The following is a 23,188-nucleotide window of genomic DNA, read 5'->3' as shown; positions in this document are numbered from 1 at the left end:
AGTCTTTTTTTCCCCGCATTAATTTTATCTTAATTGTTTAATAATGATGTATCAGTTATTGATTTATTTAAATGTGTTATATTGTTTAGGTTTCGTGAACATACTTAGAAGCGGGGAATAAATAATTTTCCTTACTTTATTAATTAATGTTATATTAGGGTCATTGGTTCTTTTATTGGTTTCTAATTGTTCAAGTAAATTTAATCTAAGGCCCTTTCTTTCTATGTGCAAGTTTAATTTCATTGTTGTCAAGCGGGACGTGATTATTTACTAAGAGATGTTCTGCGAATTTCGAAAAGGTGCTTTTATTATTATAACATCTTATATGTTCTTTGAATCTAGTTGAGAAAGCCCTTCCCGTCTGTCCGATATAAGTAGCGTTGCAATCGGCGTGGTCACATTTTAATTCATATTTGCCACTATTATTAAGTTTAGAATTTCTACTTTTAGAGTTTTTAAGGTTTGTTCCAAAAAATACTTTCAGAACTTAATAATTATATTTTTAAACTTGATTTTAATTAATTTTGTTTTAAAATTAAATGGAGTTTTACGAATAAAACACAAAAACAATAAATAATAATAATTGTTAACAATATAATTAAAACCAATCCTGAAAAGAGGACACCTGTAGCGTGTTCTATTACACTTTGAGTGAACTGTAAAAAAACGATAATTAGAAGCTCATTCAATTGGTTCTGAATATCACGGGAAAGTGGAAGAAGGAAAAGAGCCTACCTGAACTCCCATGAATCCGGGCAAAAATACGGGCTCTCGATGCACTTGCACTGGTGAATGTTCCTCCACAACGAGACGAACGAAAAACGATTTTTTTTTTATATTTGTATGTGAACGACGACGACAAAAACTAAGGTGGCACCTTCTTGTTGAACGACACGAATTCGACTGCCTTTGTGACAATTAGTGCGACATAAATGTTCATAATGTCCAATGTGGGTAGGGCTGTTTTTAGGAAAGGACATGGATAGTAAGGAAAATGGTAGGTAATTCTAAAAACTGTTTCAATACTAAACAACACCAAATGCTGACCTATTGTGAATTATTACAAATTGACCTGATTGTGAATTCCGTGCTTGAAAATGATTTCTCTCTAGTAAGGGTTCTAGTATAACTAAGCCATTAATTGTTTTTATAGAATCTGTAAGGACATTTCGGACACGATAATAGTTTTTCTCCAGTGCGGGTTCTAATATGACTAATCAAACTACTTTGTTCACTGAAACTGAACATGCATTTCGGGCACGAGAATGGTTTTCTCCAGTGTGCGTTCTAATATGAAGAACGATTGCATTTTTTCTACTGCACCGGTAACTACAGTCCGAGCACGAGAATGGTTTCTCTCCAGTGTGTTTTCTATTATGAAGAACCAGTGCACTTTTTTCACTGCACCTATAATTGCATTCCGAGCACGAGAATGGTTTTTCTCCAGTGTGTGTACGAATATGTCTAATCAAACTGCTTTGTTCACTGCAACTGAACGTGCATTCCGTGCATGAGAATGGTTTTTCTCCAGTGTGGGTCCTAATATGACGAACCAAATCATTTTTTCTAATGCATCTGAAAGTGCATTCCTGGCACGAGAATGGTTTTTCTCCAGTGTGGGTACGATTATGACGATTCAAACTACTTTGTATACTGCAAGTGAATGTGCATTCCGGGCACGAGAATGGTTTTTCGCCAGTGTGGGTTCTGATATGACGAACCAAGTCATTTTGACGAATGCACCTGAATGTGCATTCCGAGCACGAGAATGGTTTCTCTCCAGTGTGGGTTTGAATATGAATAACCAAAGCACTTTGTTGGCGGCTCTTATAGGAGCATTCCGAGCACGAGAATGGTTTCTCTCCAATGTGGGTTCTAGTATGACTAACCAAATCACTTTTTTGATAGAATTTTTCAGTGCATTTCAAGCACGAGAATGGTTTCTCTTCAGTGTGCGTTCTAATATGGTGTAAAAGAAAATCAGTTTTATTACTACACGTATAGGAACAAGCAGGGCAAGAATACGATTTCTTTCCAGTGACTGATTGCTTTGCTTTCGGGTGCTTTGTGCCAATGATAGATGAATTTGATGAAACTGGAACTGAAAAATAAAATGAAAATTATTAATGGCATTGAGGGAATTATACAGATAAATGATAAGTCAATGTAAAGGGTCCCCTCTGACGGTTGGGTTTTTATTTCTAATTGTTTTTTTTTTTTTTTAATTTTAGTTTTGGGCAAGATACGCAAGGAGACCTACCAGCAAGGAATGCACCAGCCCATTACTTGGAGAAACTAAACATTTGCCTTATTATTGCCTGTTGCACAATGCTATCCTCAGATGTAACAATGAAACACAACTCCACAAAACATCAGGGAATATCTTACTAAATACATAACAGTACAAGTAGCGATTCCATTTCAAAACCTGCATAATTTATATATAAAATGGTAAATATACAGCAAAAGTGGGATATGGTTAACAATTATATTACAAGCAATAATTATTCGCCTGAAACACTCATCCACATTGAAAAATCTCCTGATAAAAGATTCATGACGCCAACGGGACACGAACCCGTGTCCCTTCGATTTCCGGTCGACAGCTCTGACCACTGAGCTATGGCGGCTTTTCTCTTATCCGCGAAATAATTCAATATATACTAGTGTTTCATTCAACAATTACTGCTTGTTACATTTTTTCACCTGAAAACAACCAACTTTATTTTATATGAGAAAGGCATTGTAAGTGCTAACTCTCTCACTAGATGGCGTCGAGACAAATTGTCTACATTTTTAGGTGAAATACTAGAACTTGTCAAATATTATATATATTTTTTTTGGTAAACTAATGTTTAAGACAAGATTTTTTTATGCATAGCACAAAGGGTAACAATTATTTTACAAGCAATAATTATTCGCCTGAAACACTCATCCACATTGAAAAATCTCCTGATAAAAGATACATAAAAAATAATAAGGATATGGTTAAGATACACTCTTGAAATCAGTGAAAACAGGGGTAGGGAAACTTTTCGCCATTGGGGGACATTTGGATGTTTGTAGTATCACCCGCGGGGCGCGCATTTATAACCATACTTTAAACACGAGAATGGTTTCCTTCGAAACGTGTCTACAGATGGATCCATAACTATAATTGTATCTTTACATTCTGAATACAAACTGGTTTTAATTTAAGAGTTAATCCTTGTGCGAGTTCCCAACTTTAATTAAAACCACACCCAGAACACGAAAATGGTTTTCTACGATTTTTGCAGCGCATAGTCTGCAACTAGAATTTTAAAACTGAACTTCTAACACGAGAATGATTTCTTAAATACACCTGTAGATGAATTCACAAATGTAATATTTTGTAAGCGCGTCCCCAGTTTAAATAGCATCACACTCATAATTAGTTATTACAAAGTTAATTTCTTATTAGTAAAATAATAAGAAATTTAAATCGAATTAAAATGGATTGTTGGATAGCTTATTTATTTGTGCCTAAACTACTTTCTAGTAATGTGGATACATACGTAAGTACCTGTCAGCTTTGTTATATGTTTCTCTGGGTTTTGTAATAATGTCTTAAAAATGTATCTGAAACACAGTGAAAGAAAACCGTTCTCGCTTTCTGAAAGTAATTTTATATGTTATTTTTTTGGTCAGCAGGCCGCACCGAAATAATTCGCAGTTCGCACCACAAAGGCTCGTAGGTCGCAGGTTCCCCACTCTGAGGAAGATATAATAAAGAGAGGCATTTCAGTAGTAAAATCGAATGTTATAATTGTCGGGCTTGTTATTTCTTCTTTTATTTTGAAGAAAATACGTCAAAGTAACCGTTTTTTTTTAACGAAATATATAACAATTATAAAAGCTGTTAATTTGCCCTCTTTCCCATTTTCGTTTACTGAAATAGTTGTTTCTGATTTTTACTTCTGATAGTGTTTTTAAAATAAAATGTGTCCAACCGTGTCTCACTTTTCTGTATATTTAACAATGACTTTTGATATTTGACAATAAAAATACCTGTGGCGTTGAATTGAAATTCCTCCCCATGTTTTATCCTGGTCACTTATGTAACCGTACTCTGACTAAGGTTGTGCCACTGTCTCGGTAATGGTACGAAATCGACAAAAACCGGAAACTCTGCGCAGAACACACTCTTGCCCACAAACCTTTACTTTTCTCTCAGTCTCTGGTTTTTGTCGATTTACCGTTACCAAGCCAGTGGGACGACGGGCTTATAGTCGTGGAGAGCAGGATATTTCTCTACTAACTGACTGAATTGTATATTGAATTCAATATTGTCACACTATTTTAAGAAACAGCTGCATATCAAGCGACGTGCTCCTTAACCTTTATACTAGCTTTAAACTGTACAACTAACTCTCTAGCAAACAGATGCCAGGTAGACTCAGTATATACTGACTTTAGCAAGGTCTTTGACAAGGTGCGCCACAAATATTAATATATAAATTAGCCAAACTTGGAGATTATGGTAATTTACTTAAGTGGTTTGTTAGTTATTTGTCTGAAAGAAGTTGAGTGAAAATAAATGGCGCAAGTTCATACGAATCTACCGGCAGTATGTGCAATGGAGTAGTCAGGCGCCAAATCGCTAAAACAACTCCCTTGAGGTTTTTGCTAGCGCCAGGTGCGTTTTGCCTCAGAACCGGTCCTGCATAGCTTTACGGGACGCTTCGCTTGCGACTGCTAGACGGGCGCAGAAACGGCGTGCCTGCGCCACGTTGCCTGTGCATAATTTATGGAGGTGACGTGTCCGCCCCTCATAGTCGCCACGTCTCCGCCACTATCCAATTGTGTATAAACCGCGTCTAAGCCTACGCTAAGCATAATTCATTGTTTTGAAACCAAAACATCATTTGATTTGTTATAAGTATTATTCGTGTGGTTTCAAGTACACGTTTATAAATAAACCACAATTTGGCAAAAAAAACATATTATACTGCTTACTACCTAAAAATAGGTGAAAAAATTACAATAACTATTTTTGACACTCTTTCGTAGTAAAAGGAGATAGCTTATTCTAATCGATTCACTGTGCTCCGATAGGAGAGGGTCCTGAAAAATAGGTTAATAGATTACCTCGGCTATGGTCGATCTTTTCCAGATTAACGAAACATTCGTTTTTGATATCAGGATACTCAATATCAATTTCACAGCAGGCGCCATGTTCTTGTGGATGCTCCTCTGCCGCTAGTGTGTCTGGTTCACTCTTCATCGCAAAGGCATCTTCTGTCTCTTGTTTGACAAGCCCGTAATGCAGTATTGCCTTGCAATGCATTGTCGAACTATCTTCTTCGCAGATTGTCTCCGGTTCTGACTTTGTGACACCGACACCCGATCTCGTAAGCAGGCCGATCTCAGGAAAACTAGAGTCCGCTAGAGTCCCCGGTCCACAATTGATCGCAGAAGCGTCTTCTGTCTCCTGTTTGACAATCCCATATTGCAATATTGCATCACTGTGAGGTGTTAGACTCTTTTCTTCGCGGATTGTCTCCGGTTCGGACTTTATGACACCCGATCTCGTAAGATCCATTTCAGGAAAACTAGAGTCCGCAAGAGTCCCCGGTCCACAATTGATCGCAGAAGCGTCTTCTGTCTCCTGTTTGACAATCCCATATTGCAATATTGCATCACTCTGAGGTGTTAGACTCTCTTCTTCGCGGATTGTTCCCGGTTCGGACTTTATGATACTGACATTCCAGGTCTTAGTATCCATTTCAGAATAATTCCTGTCAAATTACACAGTTAGTTAGATAATTATTCTGGAATGCAATAAATCTATTGTAATAAATATATAATACGACAAGGTGAGATAACAAATGTCATAGACAAATAAAAAACAAGACAAATTGAAAGATAGTTAACATAAATATAAGCTTTAAAACATATTCTGAAGGTGAGTAGCCATAAAAGTCTTTCGTTGGTTTATTTATGGTTTATTTTAAGCACGTGATATTTATGTATGCTCCACACTTCGATGATGCTGGGTGGAGAGTCTATTTAAGGGAGGAAGTAATAATATTTTTTTTATGAAAAAATGAATAACCATACAATTATCAAAATGATGAGCTTAACAAGGGCGCACATAAAAAATGAGATCAATAAAATATCAATCTACAATTTTGAGCACCCACATCCATCAGAAAAAATCCCAAAATATATTCATTCATCCATTCCTACACAAACCCGAGATGACAGGAACTCACCTTACCCGGAACAACAAACTACTTTTTTATGAATAATACTCGTACTCCTAAACTTGACGACATCAAATCCACCTTCAATATAATGAAAACTTTGAATAGTAAACACCTTTCCATTCAGAGTTTTTCAAATCAAAAAAATATATGTTCAGAAAAACTAAAAAAACACATCAGAATTAAAAAAATTTCGTGCCATACACATCCAAGTACATCTAAAGGAAAAACCCTACTCTCTTTTATGTACCTAAATATCAGAAGCCTGAGAGGTAAACTAGATGACATCAAATGCTTACTGAAATCCACAAACTCGAACTTCAACATCATCCTCTTGTGTGAGACTTGGCTTAAAGAAGCGGACCTGAAGTACTTCAACTTAGAATGATACAAACACGAAGCATCCTGCCGGCCGCAGGGAGCTGGACTTGGTGGCGGACTCTCTATTTTTCTACAAAATTCTTTAGAATACAATGTGATTGATAACACGTGTGACTCTGATAACAACTTTCTATGGATTCATGTAAGCAAACTCAATCTTAAAATAGGATTAAAAACCAAATACTGTTTTCAAAGACTTATTAGAGACACTTTCCTCTCAGCTAGAAACATTTAAAAGAGGTATTATATTTGGAGACTTTAACATAAATCTGCTTGATCCAACTAATAATAATAATACACACACTCGTAAATACACAAATACTATTAGTTTAAATAATTATATCATTTTGAACAAAATAAACAAAAAACACGCAACACGCATCACAGAAAATACAAACACAATCATTGATCATATACTCACCGACATATAACTAGAATACTCATTAACGAACTGTGATAATTCAATATCCGACCACAATATTTTACTCCTTGATGTAATTCACACATATACTAAAAACTCATCGTAAAGTCGTCCCGAATATATACACATATTGATTTTGATAATCTAAAGAATGATATCATCCAAAATCCCTTTTATCTTAACATGAATGACGACTCGGTATTAAACTATGACAATCTTGTAAACTACCTCACAAATAAAATTAATTATAATAGCATCACTAAAATTAACACAAAAAACATAAATAACCTAGACTGGATAACCAAAGACCTTATAAAATTAATCAACAAAAGAAACAGATTACACCTGAAACTAAAAAAACAACCAAACAACACGTTATTGAAAACAGATTTTCTAGTAGTAAGAAATAATATTAATAAGAAATAACGAAACTTAAAACAAAAACACTACGGTGATCTTTTTAAAAAATGCGAAAACAACAGTAAAAAAACCTGGAAGTTGATAAACAACATCATACAGAACCAATCGAATACTTTGAATACTTTTTGTAATAAATTAATCATTAACAACGAAATATTTACAAACAACGTAGAGATATGCGACCACTTTAACAATTTCTTTTGTAACATTGGCTCCTCCTTAGCTAATAATATACACAACAAAATCACACACAATCTAGTCAATGAAATAACATTAGTGCATGATAGCATGGAATCATTATATCTTCAACCTACCACGGAATTAGAAATAAGTAAAATAATAAAATCCTTAAAACAAAATGCAAGCGCTGGTTATGATACACTCAAATGTAAGACAGTTCAAAGTCTCTCCACAGAATTGGTTCCTATTTTATCAAAGTTAATTAATCAGTGTCTTAAAGAGGGAACTTTTCCAGATAGTTGCAAAATTGCTAAGGTAATACCAATTCACAAAGGTGGGTCCAAAACGGATACCTCAAATTACAGACCCATTTCTATCTTACCAATCTTATCTAAAATCTTTGAACGTGTAATCTACGATAGATTAAACAACTTTCTATCAAAAAAATCGTTCTTATATAAAAAACAATATGGCTTTAGAAAAAAATCAAACACACTTGCAGCAATAAATGACTTAATCAGTAAACTTAGAAGCAGCATTGATGGTGGAAATTATATTATATCTATACTAATTGACCTTCAAAAAGCCTTCGATACAGTAAACCATGACATACTTCTCAAGAAACTCGAGAAAATTGGTGTAGTTGGTCCTGCTCTTAATCTATTCAAATCATATCTTAGCAACAGAAAGCAATTCGTTAGCATCAATATCAAAATAGCAACCACCTACCAATAAACTACGGAGTTCCGCAAGGATCCATACTAGGACCACTTCTGTTCCAAATTTATATAAATGATATCTCCCAATTAGATTTAAACGGTGATTTTTTTTATATGCAGATGATACTGCAATTTTCTACTGGGGTAAAGATTTAAACATCTTACTAGAAAATGCACAGAGTGACTTAGACAAAATTAACAGTTGGCTCCAATCAAATATATTAACAATGAATGTTAAAAAAACAGGATACATGATTTTAAGCTCAACTCGTAAAATAATTCCTCCTCATGTACCCTTAAAAATTGAAAATAACAACCTGCAAATCCTTATACAGGAGAAATATCTTGGGCTGTGTATTGATAAACACCTAACTTTTAAACAGCATATTCAAGATATTAAAGATAAAATCACCCCCTTAATTAGCGTATTCAGCCGGATATCATTTCTGTTACCAAAGAAAAATTTAAAAAAGGTCTATATTATAGCCTCGTACACTCACATTTAAACTACTTGTTTGAAATCTGAAGAAATACATGTGAAACATATATAAACGAACTACAGGTAACACAAAACAAAGTAATCAAAAAGCTATTTCACTTCAAACCTAGAACATCAACAAAAAAATTATCTATTGAAACAAAACTATTAAAATTAAAAAAATTATATGAATATAATACGTGTCTCCTTATTTACAAAATAAATAATAAACTCATACATACAAATACAGAACTCATTAAAACGCCCCAAGTACACACACACTTTACACGGCAACACGATAAAATACATTTAAACACCATATATACTCATTATGGCAAGCAATCCATTGGTTACGAGGGAAGCAACATATATAATTGCCTCCCAGACGAAATTAAAAATGAAAAAAGTATAGGTACATTTAAAAAAAAAATTTCAGTTTTATGCTCAATCAACAAAACAATGAAAATGAATAATATCGGTGTGTAATATATTTATGTGTAATATATATGTTATTTCTAGTTAAATAAGTGAAAATGTAATTTTCTTTTATCTAGAATAAAAATAAAAAAATAAAATAAAAAAATAAAATAAAATAAAAAAATAAAATAAAAAATACAATACAAATAGTGAGGGAGAAAACACAGAGGCCGGCAAAACGGTCTACAATCTGACGCCAATAATATGTATAACATTTTGTTGGTAATATGATACACGTAGTTGGTGTAATATGGTGTTTTCCATACATTTAATATGTGTAAAGAATTCAACTAACCGCGAATATCGCAAGTTAAACCCCTAAAAAATGACTATAGGTATATATAAAAAGATGCCTGTCTTCGGGAGCAAAAACAAGAAATATTTAAAAATAAAAATGCCAATTATATTATATAGAAATGGGACACTCTGGACACCCTGGTGTAAGACCACCATTCAGAATTTAAACGTTGAAATGAAATGGCTTCGACCGTGTTTGGTGACATTTCGGGGGAGATGGTAAAGATGCATTAAAGTTCCATTTATCTTTAGATTATGATCTTATTAGATGAGTTAATTTTGAAGGTTAGGAAACACGCTTAAATTATTTCAATAAACCAAACAAAAAACCATTTTTTTGTACCTATTTCCATCTCCACCGACTTGAATTGTTGTTTGCAGTAGTAATTAAATTGAAATCAAATAATGTTATTTATATTTAAATGTGTGCAGCGGAATTCAGCAACTTTACCAAATTGTTTATACGAACCTCGTAAATGATTTCGATACCCTTCAGTATCTTCTAAAATTGTAATACTATCTCTCTCTCTAAATAGTCTTACGCCTAATTCAATTCTTTTTAGAATCCTTTTGTTGTTTTGTGTTTTCAATGACAGTTAGTTCTGCAAAATATTAGAAATTATAGAGACGCACGCACGAATAATTTCAGTTGACGCCATCTTGATTGTTTGAGTTAAATTGAAATGTCTGAACGAAATCTTGTTCAATTTTTGTCGTTCAGTAAAAGTTGTTCAACTAAAATCGCCCCGTCTGAACGCCATTACAGATAGCAACACGGTATTATTAAAATGATTTGAATAACTACGAACATGAATGCGTTGCATAAGAAGTCATTCTTCAATATAAGATCATTTAAACTGAAGGTTTGGAATCTCCACACATTTCACACTAGGAAGTCATTATTCAATAGAAGATAATATGAACTGGAGGTTTGGAATCTCCTCACATTTCTCATTATGAAGTCATTATTCAATAGAAGATAATATTATTATTATTATTATTTTATTGATACATTACTCTACAGTACTTCACATTTCAATTCAGCAACGTTGGCCTCACTGGGTTGTTCACTATGAATATGAACTGGAGGTTTGGAATTTCCACACATTTCTCACTAGGAAGTCATTATTCAATAGAAGATAATATGAACTGGAGTTTTGTAATCTCCTAATATTTCTCATTTTGAAGTCAGTCTTCAATAAAATTAAATAAATTTTATAAAATTATCTGATCGTAGAATTATTTCCGATTTAACCTGTTTGTATAAAATCATTAATTCAATGTTTGATACCCCTGATTTATTATATGTAATCTCTTTTCATACTCCAAGCAGGTCGGTTACAAGACAGTACCTACCATATTATTGTAGCAATTCTATATCAACGTCCCAATATCACACTCCTATGCGACGGATTCAACAGCTGAAGATGGAAACAAATACTACGATGTTGTTGATATATTTAGTACATCAATTTCAATATACACGGTGTCCGGAAACTCGTAGTACAAGCGGGAAACTGGAGAATCTACACCACATGGGGAACCCAAAAAAACATAAAGTTTTTTGATTTGAGCATTTTCAAAAAAAAAAAAAAACCAAAAAAAAATATTTTTCGGCTATTTTAGGGTTAAAGTTTTTTCTGGTGTTTAGGGTTGAATAACAGATGTTTTAACCCTGCAGAGCAGAAATATTTTATGATTACACCGGGTTAAATGAAGGGTGATTTCAAAATAATGCTTCAAATCCGAGTTTCTTCATTTGTTTTACTTTCAAATAGTTTTAATTAGTTGGGTACTTTGATCTTCAGTAATAATTTAAAAGAATTTGATTAAAAAAAAAAAAAAAAAATCAACTTCAAACTCGATTTACTCGATAACGAAAGCTCAAATAAAAAAAAAAATATACCACAAAATCGACTCCAAATGTGATGTAGATTCACCAGTTTCCCGCTTGTACTACGAGTTTCCGGACACCCTGTATAAGCATACCCTATTGAAGTTTTTTCATCAAGTAGTGGAATATTTTAATATAGGTATTTAATTTGACTAACACATAATAATTTTGTCAGCTGAAGCAGAAAAAAATATTTGATGTTTTGTGCCTGCATGCTGTGTAGATCAAGTTCGGCGATATTTTGACTATATATTTATTTTTATGCAATTGTTTTAAAGAGTCGTTTCCTGCACTATTTTCGTGTATAATTTCGTAAATATTTTTTATATATATGTATGTAAAAGCCTGAATAGGCGTGAAATAAATAAATAAAAAATATATAAACTGGAGGTTTGGAATCTCCTCACATTTCTCATTATGAAGTCATTCTTCAATAGAAGATCATATAAACTGGAGGTTTGGAATCTCCTCACATTTCTCACTAGGAAGTCATTATTCAATAGAAGATAATATGAACTGGAGGTCTGGAATCTCCTAATATTTCTCATTACGAAGTCAGTCTTCAATAGAAGATAATATAAACTGGATGTTTGGAATCTCCTCACATTTCTCACAATGAAGTCATTCTTCAATATAAGATAATTTGAACTGGGGGTTTGGAATCTCCTCACATTTCTCATTATGAAGTCATTCTTCAATAGAAGATAATGTAAACTGGAGGTTTGGAATCTCCTAACATTTCTCATTATGAAGTTAGTCTTCAATAGAAGATAATATAAACTGGAGGTTTGGAATCTCCTAATATTGCTCATTATGAAGTCAGTCTTCAATAGAAGATAATATAAACTGGAGGTTTGGAATCTCCTCACATTTCTCATTATGAAGTTAGTCTTCAATAGAAGATAATATAAACTGGAGGTTTGGAATCCCCTAACATTTCTCATTATGAAGTCATTCTTCAATAGAAGATAATGTAAACTGGAGGTTTGGAATCTCCTAACATTTATCATTATGAAGTTAGTCTTCAATAGAAGATAATATGAACTGGAGGTCTGGAATCTCCTAATATTTCTCATTACGAAGTCAGTCTTCAATAGAAGATAATATAAACTGGATGTTTGGAATCTCCTCACATTTCTCACAATGAAGTCATTCTTCAATATAAAATAATTTGAACTGGGGGTTTGGAATCTCCTCACATTTCTCATTATGAAGTCATTCTTCAATAGAAGATAATGTAAACTGGAGGTTTGGAATCACCTAACATTTCTCATTATGAAGTTAGTCTTCAATAGAAGATAATATAAACTGGAGGTTTGGAATCTCCTAATATTGCTCATTATGAAGTCAGTCTTCAATAGAAGATAATATAAACTGGAGGTTTGGAATCTCCTCACATTTCTCATTATGAAGTTAGTCTTCAATAGAAGATAATATAAACTGGAGGTTTGGAATCCCCTAACATTTCTCATTATGAAGTTAGTCTTCAATAGAAGATAATATAAACTGGAGGTTTGGAATCTCCTAACATTTCTCATTATGAAGTTAGTCTTCAATAGAAGATAATATAAACTGGAGGTTTGGAATCTCCTAACATTTCTCATTATGAAGTTAGTCTTCAATAGAAGATAATATAAACTGGAGGTTTGGAATCTCCTAATATTGCTCATTATGAAGTCAGTCTTCAATAGAAGATAATATAAACTGGAGGTTTGGAATCCCCTAACATTTCTCATTATGAAATTAGTCTTCAATAGAAGATAATATAAACTGGAGGTTTGGAATCCCCTAACATTTCTCATTATGAAGTTAGTCTTCAATAGAAGATAATATAAACTGGAGGTTTGGAATCTCCTAACATTTCTCATTATGAAGTTAGTCTTCAATAGAAGATAATATAAACTGGAGGTTTGGAATCTCCTAACATTTCTCATTATGAAGTTAGTCTTCAATAGAAGATAATATAAACTGGAGGTTTGGAATCTCCTAACATTTCTCATTATGAAGTTAGTCTTCAATAGAAGATAATATAAACTGGAGGTTTGGAATCTCCTAACATTTCTCATTATGAAGTTAGTCTTCAATAGAAGATAATATAAACTGGAGGTTTGGAATCTCCTAATATTGCTCATTATGAAGTCAGTCTTCAATAGAAGATAATATAAACTGGAGGTTTGGAATCTCCTAACATTTCTCATTATGAAGTTAGTCTTCAATAGAAGATAATATAAACTGGAGGTTTGGAATCTCCTCACATTTCTCATTATGAAGTTAGTCTTTAATAGAAGATAATATAAACTGGAGGTTTGGAATCTCCTCACATTTCTCATTCTTTTATAGAAGATAATATTTCATTCCCTAGGACATGAAAAACTGGTCACTAAAAGAATATCGAATGTAATAGTAACTTTATTTACTAGGCTGGTTGCGTCTTTCACCAAAATACATACATAACCTTAAAATACATTCAACCTTAGATTCTTTATGAAGCGCCCTCGGGGTGATTATTCACAAAAATGACGCCATAAAAAATATCATTTTATTATCATTTAACTTATTGTAAGTCAGAATGTCATTTTTACTCACACTAAATGCACGGGTGTCGTAAATTGCAACCTAAAATGTTAATTAATGGTTCATATACTCACATTGTTCCTATAGTTGGTAGATGACAATGTGAGTGACATCTCAGTGATTTGGACCACGTTCAATGATACCCCTGACACCTTCGTGGTGTTCAGAAACTGCCCTTGGAGGAAACCTTTTTCGTGCTCAAATTGAGCTCAGAGGTGGAACTCAGGTAGAACTCAATTGGTTTTCCATTTTGGAAACTAAATGCACATCTTTTATTTACTTTCAAAAGTTTCTACATATTGATTACTTCTCTGTGTTAAAACTAGTGAAGTATTCAAGCTGTAGAGGAGATATTTTACTTTTGATTTGCTATTTATCTGTCAAATACCCTTGATGCCATTTAAAAAATTAAAATTTATTTATTTCAGAATTTTTATAATAACTGGCACTAAGATACCCGGAAGAAAAACGTGACGGAAAATAAATCTTTTTTCCTGTCTTACTTCTTCCTACAAGAGTAAAAGTAAGATCATTTTGATTTTCCATCATTTAAGAACCCACACTGGAGAGAAAACTTTTTCGTGCTCGGAATGTACTTACAGGTGCAGTTATAAAAGCACAATGGACAGTCATATTAGAACCCACACTGGCGAGAAACCATTTTCGTGCTCGGAATGTAAGTACAGGGGTAGTTATGAAAGCACGACGGTTAGTCATACTAGATCCCACACTAAAGAAGAAAAACCATTCTCGTGTTCGGAATGCACTTATATTAGATGCATTTGAGGATCCCACCACTTACCCGTCCCGGTATAGGTAACTTATGGTTACCCCTTCAGGGCACTAGCATGGACTCTATTTTTTTTTTCATGAACGACTCTACATTTAAAGAACGAAGCTAAACCTCGAATGTCCCCGCATACGTTGTTAGCAAGCAGTATTCAAGTGCTTGGTTATGTACAGGTTAGTATAGTGTTAGTAAATGCTTACCTTTTGCAATAAACTAAAATAAATATAAATAAAAATTTTGTTGATAAACTTGCTGTACCCCGCCACGCCATGCTGTGGCTCAGTCTGTCAATGCAGATAGAGAAACAATAGCGCGTGTTGCTTTTACATCCAACAGATATACAGTTTAGTGTCATTTCGCTTACAGATGCAGTCTAAAAAGCGCAATGGTTCGTCATATTAGAATCCACACTTGAGATAAACCGTTCTTGTGCTTGGAATGCACTTACAGGTGCAGCCGAAAAAGCAATTCGGCTCTTCGTGCTGACACTCCCACTGGAGAGCAGGATCGGCCCTTCGTAGGCGCCATTTGAGCAGTCTGCTCCGGGCACCGAATTGCTGAGGCGATAAGGCGCCAATAATATCCGACCCATAACAGTCCTAACACATCGCCCTTGAAATTATTTTTATATTAATAATTTGGACTTTCCCGTAACTTCAGCAAAATTTAACACTGTAGAGAACTGCAGTGACAACTTTAGAGAAATAACGTATTATTACGGACAACTGGGGAAAATTACGTATTATTGTGAACGACTGGGGAGAAAGTGCGTATTAAAGAACTAATAATAACAATCGATCGAATATATCAGAAAACTTATTACGTTATTGATAAACTTGCTGTACCCCGCCACGCCATGCTGTGGCTCAGTCTGTCAGTGCAGATAGAGAAACAATAGCGCGTGTTGCTTTCACATCCAACAGATATACAGTTTAGTGACTTTTCACTTGAGGTGCGCCTTACTATAACAAACTTACAAATGGTAATTTAGTATCAGTGGTCATGTTCTTAAAATTATTCCTACAGCGTGCCTTACCCAATACACATCCAATTTTATAGCACTAAATATACTGTTTATACAAAGTGATGACAAAACTTAGAATAACATTAATAGCAGGACAGGACAAAACAAGCACATTAAAACTAAAACAGGAGGCAGTTTGTGCTCATAAACGAGAATCTTCTGAGCAGACATTTAAAAAAGGTACAATAAGGAGGCAAGATAGCGCTGTTTTTCAAAAAAGCATGTTTTTACCCGTCATAGGTATATATCGTTCCAACGAGGCGTACCAGGCACACTACACTTTTTCATATTGAAGCCAACAATACCAATGCAGCAAACAACTCAGTAATTACTCGCGCAATCACAACATACACCCATTACGACAAATTACTACATATAGACATCTTTCATGATTCCTTTCTAACATACAAAACTAACTTATTAAATTTCTTAGCGTGACATATTTCAAAAACACTTTCACTTCATTTTTCAATGTATTAACAATCAATTACAATTCGTGAGCATATTCTTGATTTCATTTTTTTTTCTCTCCACACACTTCTTCCTTTTATAACTATTCATTGATTTTAACTTAAAATCATTGAATAGCAAATGAGTGTGAACAGTGAATTGAGTCGTGTAATTTCTATACCCGCTATATCAACTTTCATTGATTTGGAGAAAACCGAAAAAAACTGTCTCATCTCAAGCGTACATAAGTAATTGCATTACAATTTTTTATACAATGAATTGGAGTAATAAAATTTCGAAAAGCATTTATTTTTCTATATATGTCTAGCAATAATTAAGTAATTTCGATAAATAAAATGGATAAAGCGGATTTTGATACTCACTTCGTGATATAGAGGCTTTTGAAAGTCAACTGAGCCGATATGGCGGGTTTAGAAACACACGCGTAGATCATTTTGACACACGAGCGTGGCGTCAGAGCGACGGCCATATTGTATTTTGGCAAAATAACTGCTTGTGATTGGTTGAATCCGATATAGCGGGTTTTGATAGTAACTTTCTGTATGATATAGCGGATTTGGTTTCTCACTCGCAGTTTTAACATGGTTTTTGGTCGTGATAAGAAGGGTTTTGAAACTCAATTTAAGGCTCCTCTTGTTGCTCGTAAAAATTTGAACAAGATGTCATACTCAGATCATTTTGTCAAAAAATCGGATATAGCGCGTATAGAAATTATAGGATTCAATTGAACTGATGTTATTATTATAGAACACATATTTATGCGTTAAAATATTTGTAATTCGAGTATAAAATATTGATATCTCACCTTAAATGAACTAATCAATGACGGCAGAAATTCGATGAAACTCACAATCAGCAAATGTCAAAATATTTATCGTTTTTGTGGCGGGAATAAGGATTTCAAACGAGCAGAAAAAATAGACTCCACAGAAAAGATTACAAGTAAGAAAACAAAAACATGGCTTTTCTAAATCGCTACCGTTACGGTAAAAAGAATGATAAAGTTTGTTTTAATTTGAATTGACAATGGGGATGGAAGGGTTAATTTTAATGATAAACAAGGTTTTTTATTGTATTTAAAGAATGTTCTGTAATCGCTCTACGACTCTACGGACTCTAAGCGCTCCGAGTTTATTTTTAAAATCTTGGGAAGTTCTTAAATTTTCCCATTTAGATATAATGTAGAATTGTACAATAACGGCGATAATTTTAAAATGAGGTGTATACACCTGATACCAAATAAAATACCTAATTTTATTGTTGCTGATTTGAGATTAATTAGAGTTTTAATACAAAACTTGTTCCAAACGGGCACAACAAAGTCATAGCTCGAAGGTGCAGATTGCAATGTCAAATGCAATGCGTCAACCATTAATATAAAGTTGTCATCAACATTTCGACCCTTGCGTTGAGCCCAGACGCAACTTCTGTACTGGCAAAGGGGATGAATTTTGCAGTGGCCCCCAAAAAGATACCTGTGGAATCCATCGTATGTGGTGTAGAGACTGCACTACATACAATGATGAAAGTACACAAAATGTCAGAGGTGCAAGCAGAGGACATCCGGCAAGAGACTTGCCATATTTTGAAAAGGGCTGAAATACCCCGCCCCAATATCACGAAAGGAGAGTTTATGGCCCTAAAAGAATTACGCGCCAATGAGGAAATCTTGGTTCTGCCAGCCGATAAAGGAAATGCCACTGTCGTGATTAATACGGCAGACTACACAAAGAAGATGGAAGACCTCTTGTGCGATTCAGGCACCTATAAGAAGATTAAAAACAACCCCACCAACAAGATTGACATAAAGACAAGGGAACTAGTGAAAGCGTCTAGCATCAGGAAAGAGGATTGGTCTAAGCTTTTTGTAAAAGCCTCTAGAACTCCTGCCCTGTATGGTCTCCCAAAAATACATAAAAAGGAAATCCCAATGAGACCGATTGTCAGCGCTATTGGCGCTCCTACATACAAACTTTCCCAATACCTCTCAAGATTACTGCAGATGCAAACTGGTAAAACTGAATCGTGGATTAAGGATTCAACAGATCTTATAAGTAAGCTCAAGAAAGTTAAGACTGAGGAAGGAGATATTCTGGTCAGCTTTGACGTCGTGTCACTTTTCACAAATGTGCCTCTAGAAGACTCCATAACAATGCTCAGGGAGATATATGAGGAAGACATTTGCAAACTTTTTGAACACTGCCTCAAAACGGGATACTTTGCATTTCAGGGTGAACTATTTGAGCAATTGGAGGGAGTTGCGATGGGCAGTCCGTTATCGCCAGTACTAGCCAACTTTTTTATGGAGAAGTTTGAAGAAGTGGCACTCGACACAGCTTCGGCTGTCCCTAAAGTATGGTGGCGCTACGTCGACGATGTCTTCGCCATTTGGCCTCATGGAACGGAGAAACTAAACGAATTCCTGGACCATCTTAATTCTCTCCACAGCAAAATTAAATTCACAATGGAACTGGAAAACGAAGATAAAATCCTGCCCTTTCTAGATGTGGAGGTGATGCGGAAACACGATGGTAGCCTAGGGCATACTGTATATAGGAAACCAACCCATACGAATCGGTACTTACACGCTGATTCGCACCACCACCCAGCGCAGAAGAGAGGACTTATCCATACATTGGTGACCCGAGCGACCAGAATATGCGAAGAACATAAAATCGGAGCGGAACTTACGAAGCTGACCGATGCACTGGAGCGTAACGGCTACCCAGCAAGTCAGACAAGGCAAATCATAAGAGCCAAATCTGCACCAAACGAAGACAGAGTTGAACAAGAGTCGAAAGGCTGTGCCTTCCTGCCTTATGTGCACAATGTGACAGACAAAATTGCCAAGCTTTTGAGAAAGGAAAATATCAAGACTGTCTTCGGAACAACAACAAAGATACAGGACTTACTGAGGTCTGCAAAGACTAAGTTTCCTCTGGAAACAGATGGAGTGTATAAACTCAGCTGTTCCGGATGTGACAAGGTCTATGTAGGCCAGACAGAGCGGACTATCTCCAAAAGAATTTCGGAACACTTCAGAGCTTGTAAACTCGGCCACCCTGACAAATCGGCAATTGCCGAGCATTTGATTGACACCGGGCATTACTTTGGATTTGTTCCTGAAATCCTGGGGAGACCGAAAACTTATAGAGCACGGCTGATTACGGAGGCCATTGAAATTCATAAAAATCCCGTAAACATTAATAGAGACGATGGAGCTAAGCTTAATAGTTCTTGGTATCCGGTAATTGACGGATACACCAGAGCTAAACGAAGAAAACCACTTTAAATAAAAAAATGATACGTTAATGTTAGCTCAGAGGGTTGGAGCTGGCAACACGGTATCACAACCTCATACTTAAGCTCACATTTTAACACAACCTCAAATAGATAGATAGATAGATAGATTGAGGAAAAAAGAGACTTGCGTTGCTTGTGGATTTTGCGCAGTTTGAGGATTTTTCGTGGCTTATAATATAGCCACAAAACTGCTTCCGTCTGGCTTGTGTTCACACAGCCAGGCCCCAACACCTTACAGCCGGCCGGAGAAATCCAGCCGGCCTGGAGCAGGCGCACGCGCCCCAACTGCCCTTTTCAAGGCAATCTTCGCAATTCACATACGTCGTCCCAACTGCCTTTCTCAAGGCATTCTGCAAATTACTCAACTAATACAAATTTTTCTCATTTCAGAATAAAATAACTCAAAAATGCCTTTCCACCGCACGCAAAGAGGAAAAGCGACATTTAAGCGCAACAAGCCCCTGTCCATGGACTTCCCGGAGGGGGCCACTGGCTGGAGACTCAATCCAGATACGCACGAGAGGGAATTCGTGTTTGGATCCTCGCAGAACGGCTCCGGCTCGGCAACCGGATCACCAAGAGCCTCATCACCCATGGTAGAGGAATGGACGAGGGCTACGGCTTCAAAGCGCCCCCATTCCCCCCCAAAGCCCATTTTTCGCGTGGTTCACGAGAAAACAAATATGAACCCTTACATCAAGTAAGAGAACCAGCCCAGGATATCCCGTCGCCACCGACGAAGAAACGCCCGACGCCACCAGGACCAGCGGCGTCCACCAGCAGAGACCAGGCGCCCGCCAGACAAAGATCAACGACTACTGCGACTCTTGGGAAGAGTACTCGAGTCCCGCCCGTAATCATGGCCATAGGGTCAATGACGCACGGCGACATCACAAAAGAAGTACAGAGGCACATTGGAAGTGCCAACTTCAACTTCAGGTATGCCAAAGGAGGCAAAATCAGCGTTGTGGTGAGCTCAGTAGAAGCCCACAAAAAACTGACAGCAGCCCTACGTGGAGAGGAGAAGCCGTTCCACACCTACACCACAGAAGCGGATAAATTGAAGAAAACCGTCATCAGAGGACTCCCGAAGTTGTCACCAGAGGAGATTATGCAAGACCTTGAGGATCAAGGCTTCCCGGCAAGGACTGTGGTCAAGATGACCACCCCGGGAACAGAATACCCGCTTTACCTGGCACACTTTGGCCAGGAAACAAACATGGGCCACCTGAGAGCCGCAGTGGTCTACCTGTGCCACTGCAGGATTACTTTGAGGAAGTATAGAAGCAACCACCTCCAACACGGAACACAGTGCCACAGATGCCAAAATTTCGGACATGGGTCCAGAAATTGCGCACACGTTGCCCGCTGCGTCAAATGCGAAGGCAGTCACGCCACACCGGAGTGCCCCAAAACCGATCGAGAAGAGCCGGCCGTCTGCTGCAATTGCGGCGGAGCCCATCCCGCAAACTACGGCAAATGCCCCAACAGGGTGGCATACGTAGCTGCTCTCCAGCGCAGACAGGAGCAATCCAACGCCCAGAGGCGCAAAGAGGCAGAGCCCCGGGCACAGAGACCCGCGGCCAGAGTTGACGGCCGATCCTGGGCGGACGTAGCGGGCCGAAGCAACCACCAGCAACAGGCTCCTGAACAACAGGAACCACCAAGAACCACACCGGAACAACGCCAAGCGCCAAACACCGGATCCTCTGATGACGAGAACATAATGATCCTACTGCGAGGCCTCATCAGGGTACGCGAAAAACTGGCCTCCTGCTCATCAAAGACAGAGAAACTGATTATCCTAATGGAGCTCCTCAAGGAGATCACACCGTGAAGCTCCATGAGAAAAATAACAGCGATGACGAAGAAATAGTATCCTTTTTTAATATAACAAAATGTGTTTTTTCTCCCACACTAATTCTCTCATAAACTTTTTTGCAGGACCACCGAAGCGAAAAGGACGCAGCCAAAACATGAAAAAATGAAATACTTAAATTCAGTAAATCATAAAGTCAAACAGCGTAAAAAGTTCAGAACTTATTGTTTTTTATTTCTTGTCATTTGTATGAGGTTTTTTATCCAGTTAAGAATTTTTCCTCATAAAACTTATTAATGTAACATAAATTCAGTCAATTAAATACAACCATCAGATGGTGATAGTAATAAGGCTAATCAGCCGCAGTACTAGTTAGTTAGAAACATGAAGGGTATTGTTATAAGCCCTAGCTAGTTAGAGGATTACGAAAGAATCCATAAAATCAAAAAAAAAAAAAAAACAACCTCAAATAAGACATCTGCCCTGATGATGGACACTGCAATGCTGTCCGAAACGTTGGCTAAAGAAGGAGTTAGCGCAACACGGCATAATACCCCAAAAACAAATAACAAAAATACTTTTGGCCGTGAAAATCTTAAATCATATTTAAATCATATAAATATACCACTCTCGCGTCAACTGAGTGATTTATTATGGGTATTGTTTGAGCTATGGTGATTTTAAACAATATCCGAAACGACAGGGCGTCACTAATCATCTCAAGTGTTTTATGAACCCTATATTAAAAGCTGTATAAGCTGTATAAGCTCGGACGCGATAATAATAATGAATTCCGTGGTCGCCGTGGTGACGATAAACAAATATCGTGCATCAGGAAATAACAATGTGATACAATACAACAATACTGTGTGATTCGGTACAGATTGTAAACACTCCTATTGTACTCGTATATGATCGGGAAACACTCCTAAGTTCTAAAATTCATAGTGTGTTGGACCCTTTAGTGACTGAAAAAGCAACCTTGTACAATCTAGCCCATGATAGAGGTGGGTCCTATGAGTACTTTTCGTTACTGGGTACAATGAGTACAGGTACAAAGAAATACCTGGTAAAAATACCGGGAGGATTGATTCAGAATAAGTAATTTCTAAACTGCACTCACATAAATTCTGCCCACATATTCCCCACAAATTTTCTACGTAAGCTTGATTCCCCACAAAACATTTCAGATATGTACTTCCCCACAAAATATTTCTACATATAGGTACTTCAGTGAAAAAATTTCCTCACAAACAAAAATTCATATGTGATTCCCCGCAATAATTTTTCCAAATCCATGGGCGTGGGGGGTAGCTACGGAATTCCCTGTCAAAAAATGAAAAATTACCCACATTTTTCCGATCTCAAAAAATCATCATAAAAAGTACCGGTCACAAATACCCATAAAAAAAAACCTTCAAAATACCTGGTAAAAGTACCTTTTAAAAATGTTTAGTCCCGGTATAAAATACTTGTAAGTATTTTGGAGATTTGTCACAAGTACAAAGTATCGCATGAAAATACCCGTACTTTTACTGGGTACGATAAATACCCCTCATCTCTAGTCCATGATCTTAATGTAAAACTTAGACCGCTGTTACACGTTAATAATAATAATAATATGAACTTTCCGTCAGTACAGGGTGCTCAAGTAGCCACATGACTTTCCGTCAGTACAGGGTGCTCAAGTAGTCACATGACTTTCCTTCAGTA

At 36.2% G+C, this 23,188-nt stretch overlaps 1 protein-coding gene across 1 annotated transcript; it reads right to left on the bottom strand.

Annotated features, from left to right (window-relative positions):
* Positions 1-1,048: 1,048 nt before the first annotated feature.
* LOC149414115 (uncharacterized) lies at positions 1,049-5,810 on the bottom strand. The gene is made up of 2 exons (XM_089644020.1): positions 5,110-5,810; positions 1,049-2,101 (listed from the first exon to the last, which is right to left on the bottom strand). Exons 1-2 carry the CDS (start codon positions 5,744-5,746, stop codon positions 1,218-1,220), a joined length of 1,521 nt encoding a protein of 506 aa, XP_089500146.1. The 5' UTR covers positions 5,747-5,810; the 3' UTR covers positions 1,049-1,217.
* Between the last annotated feature and the right edge of the window lie 17,378 nt (positions 5,811-23,188).

This window comes from Hesperophylax consimilis, chromosome 20 (assembly GCF_061612785.1).
Source record: "Hesperophylax consimilis isolate HC1 chromosome 20, BYU_Hcon_1.0, whole genome shotgun sequence".
NCBI classification, from domain to species: domain Eukaryota; kingdom Metazoa; phylum Arthropoda; class Insecta; order Trichoptera; family Limnephilidae; genus Hesperophylax; species Hesperophylax consimilis.
The sequence above is the reverse complement of the archived record's forward strand: the minus strand, read 5'-3'. Positions and strand labels throughout refer to the sequence as shown.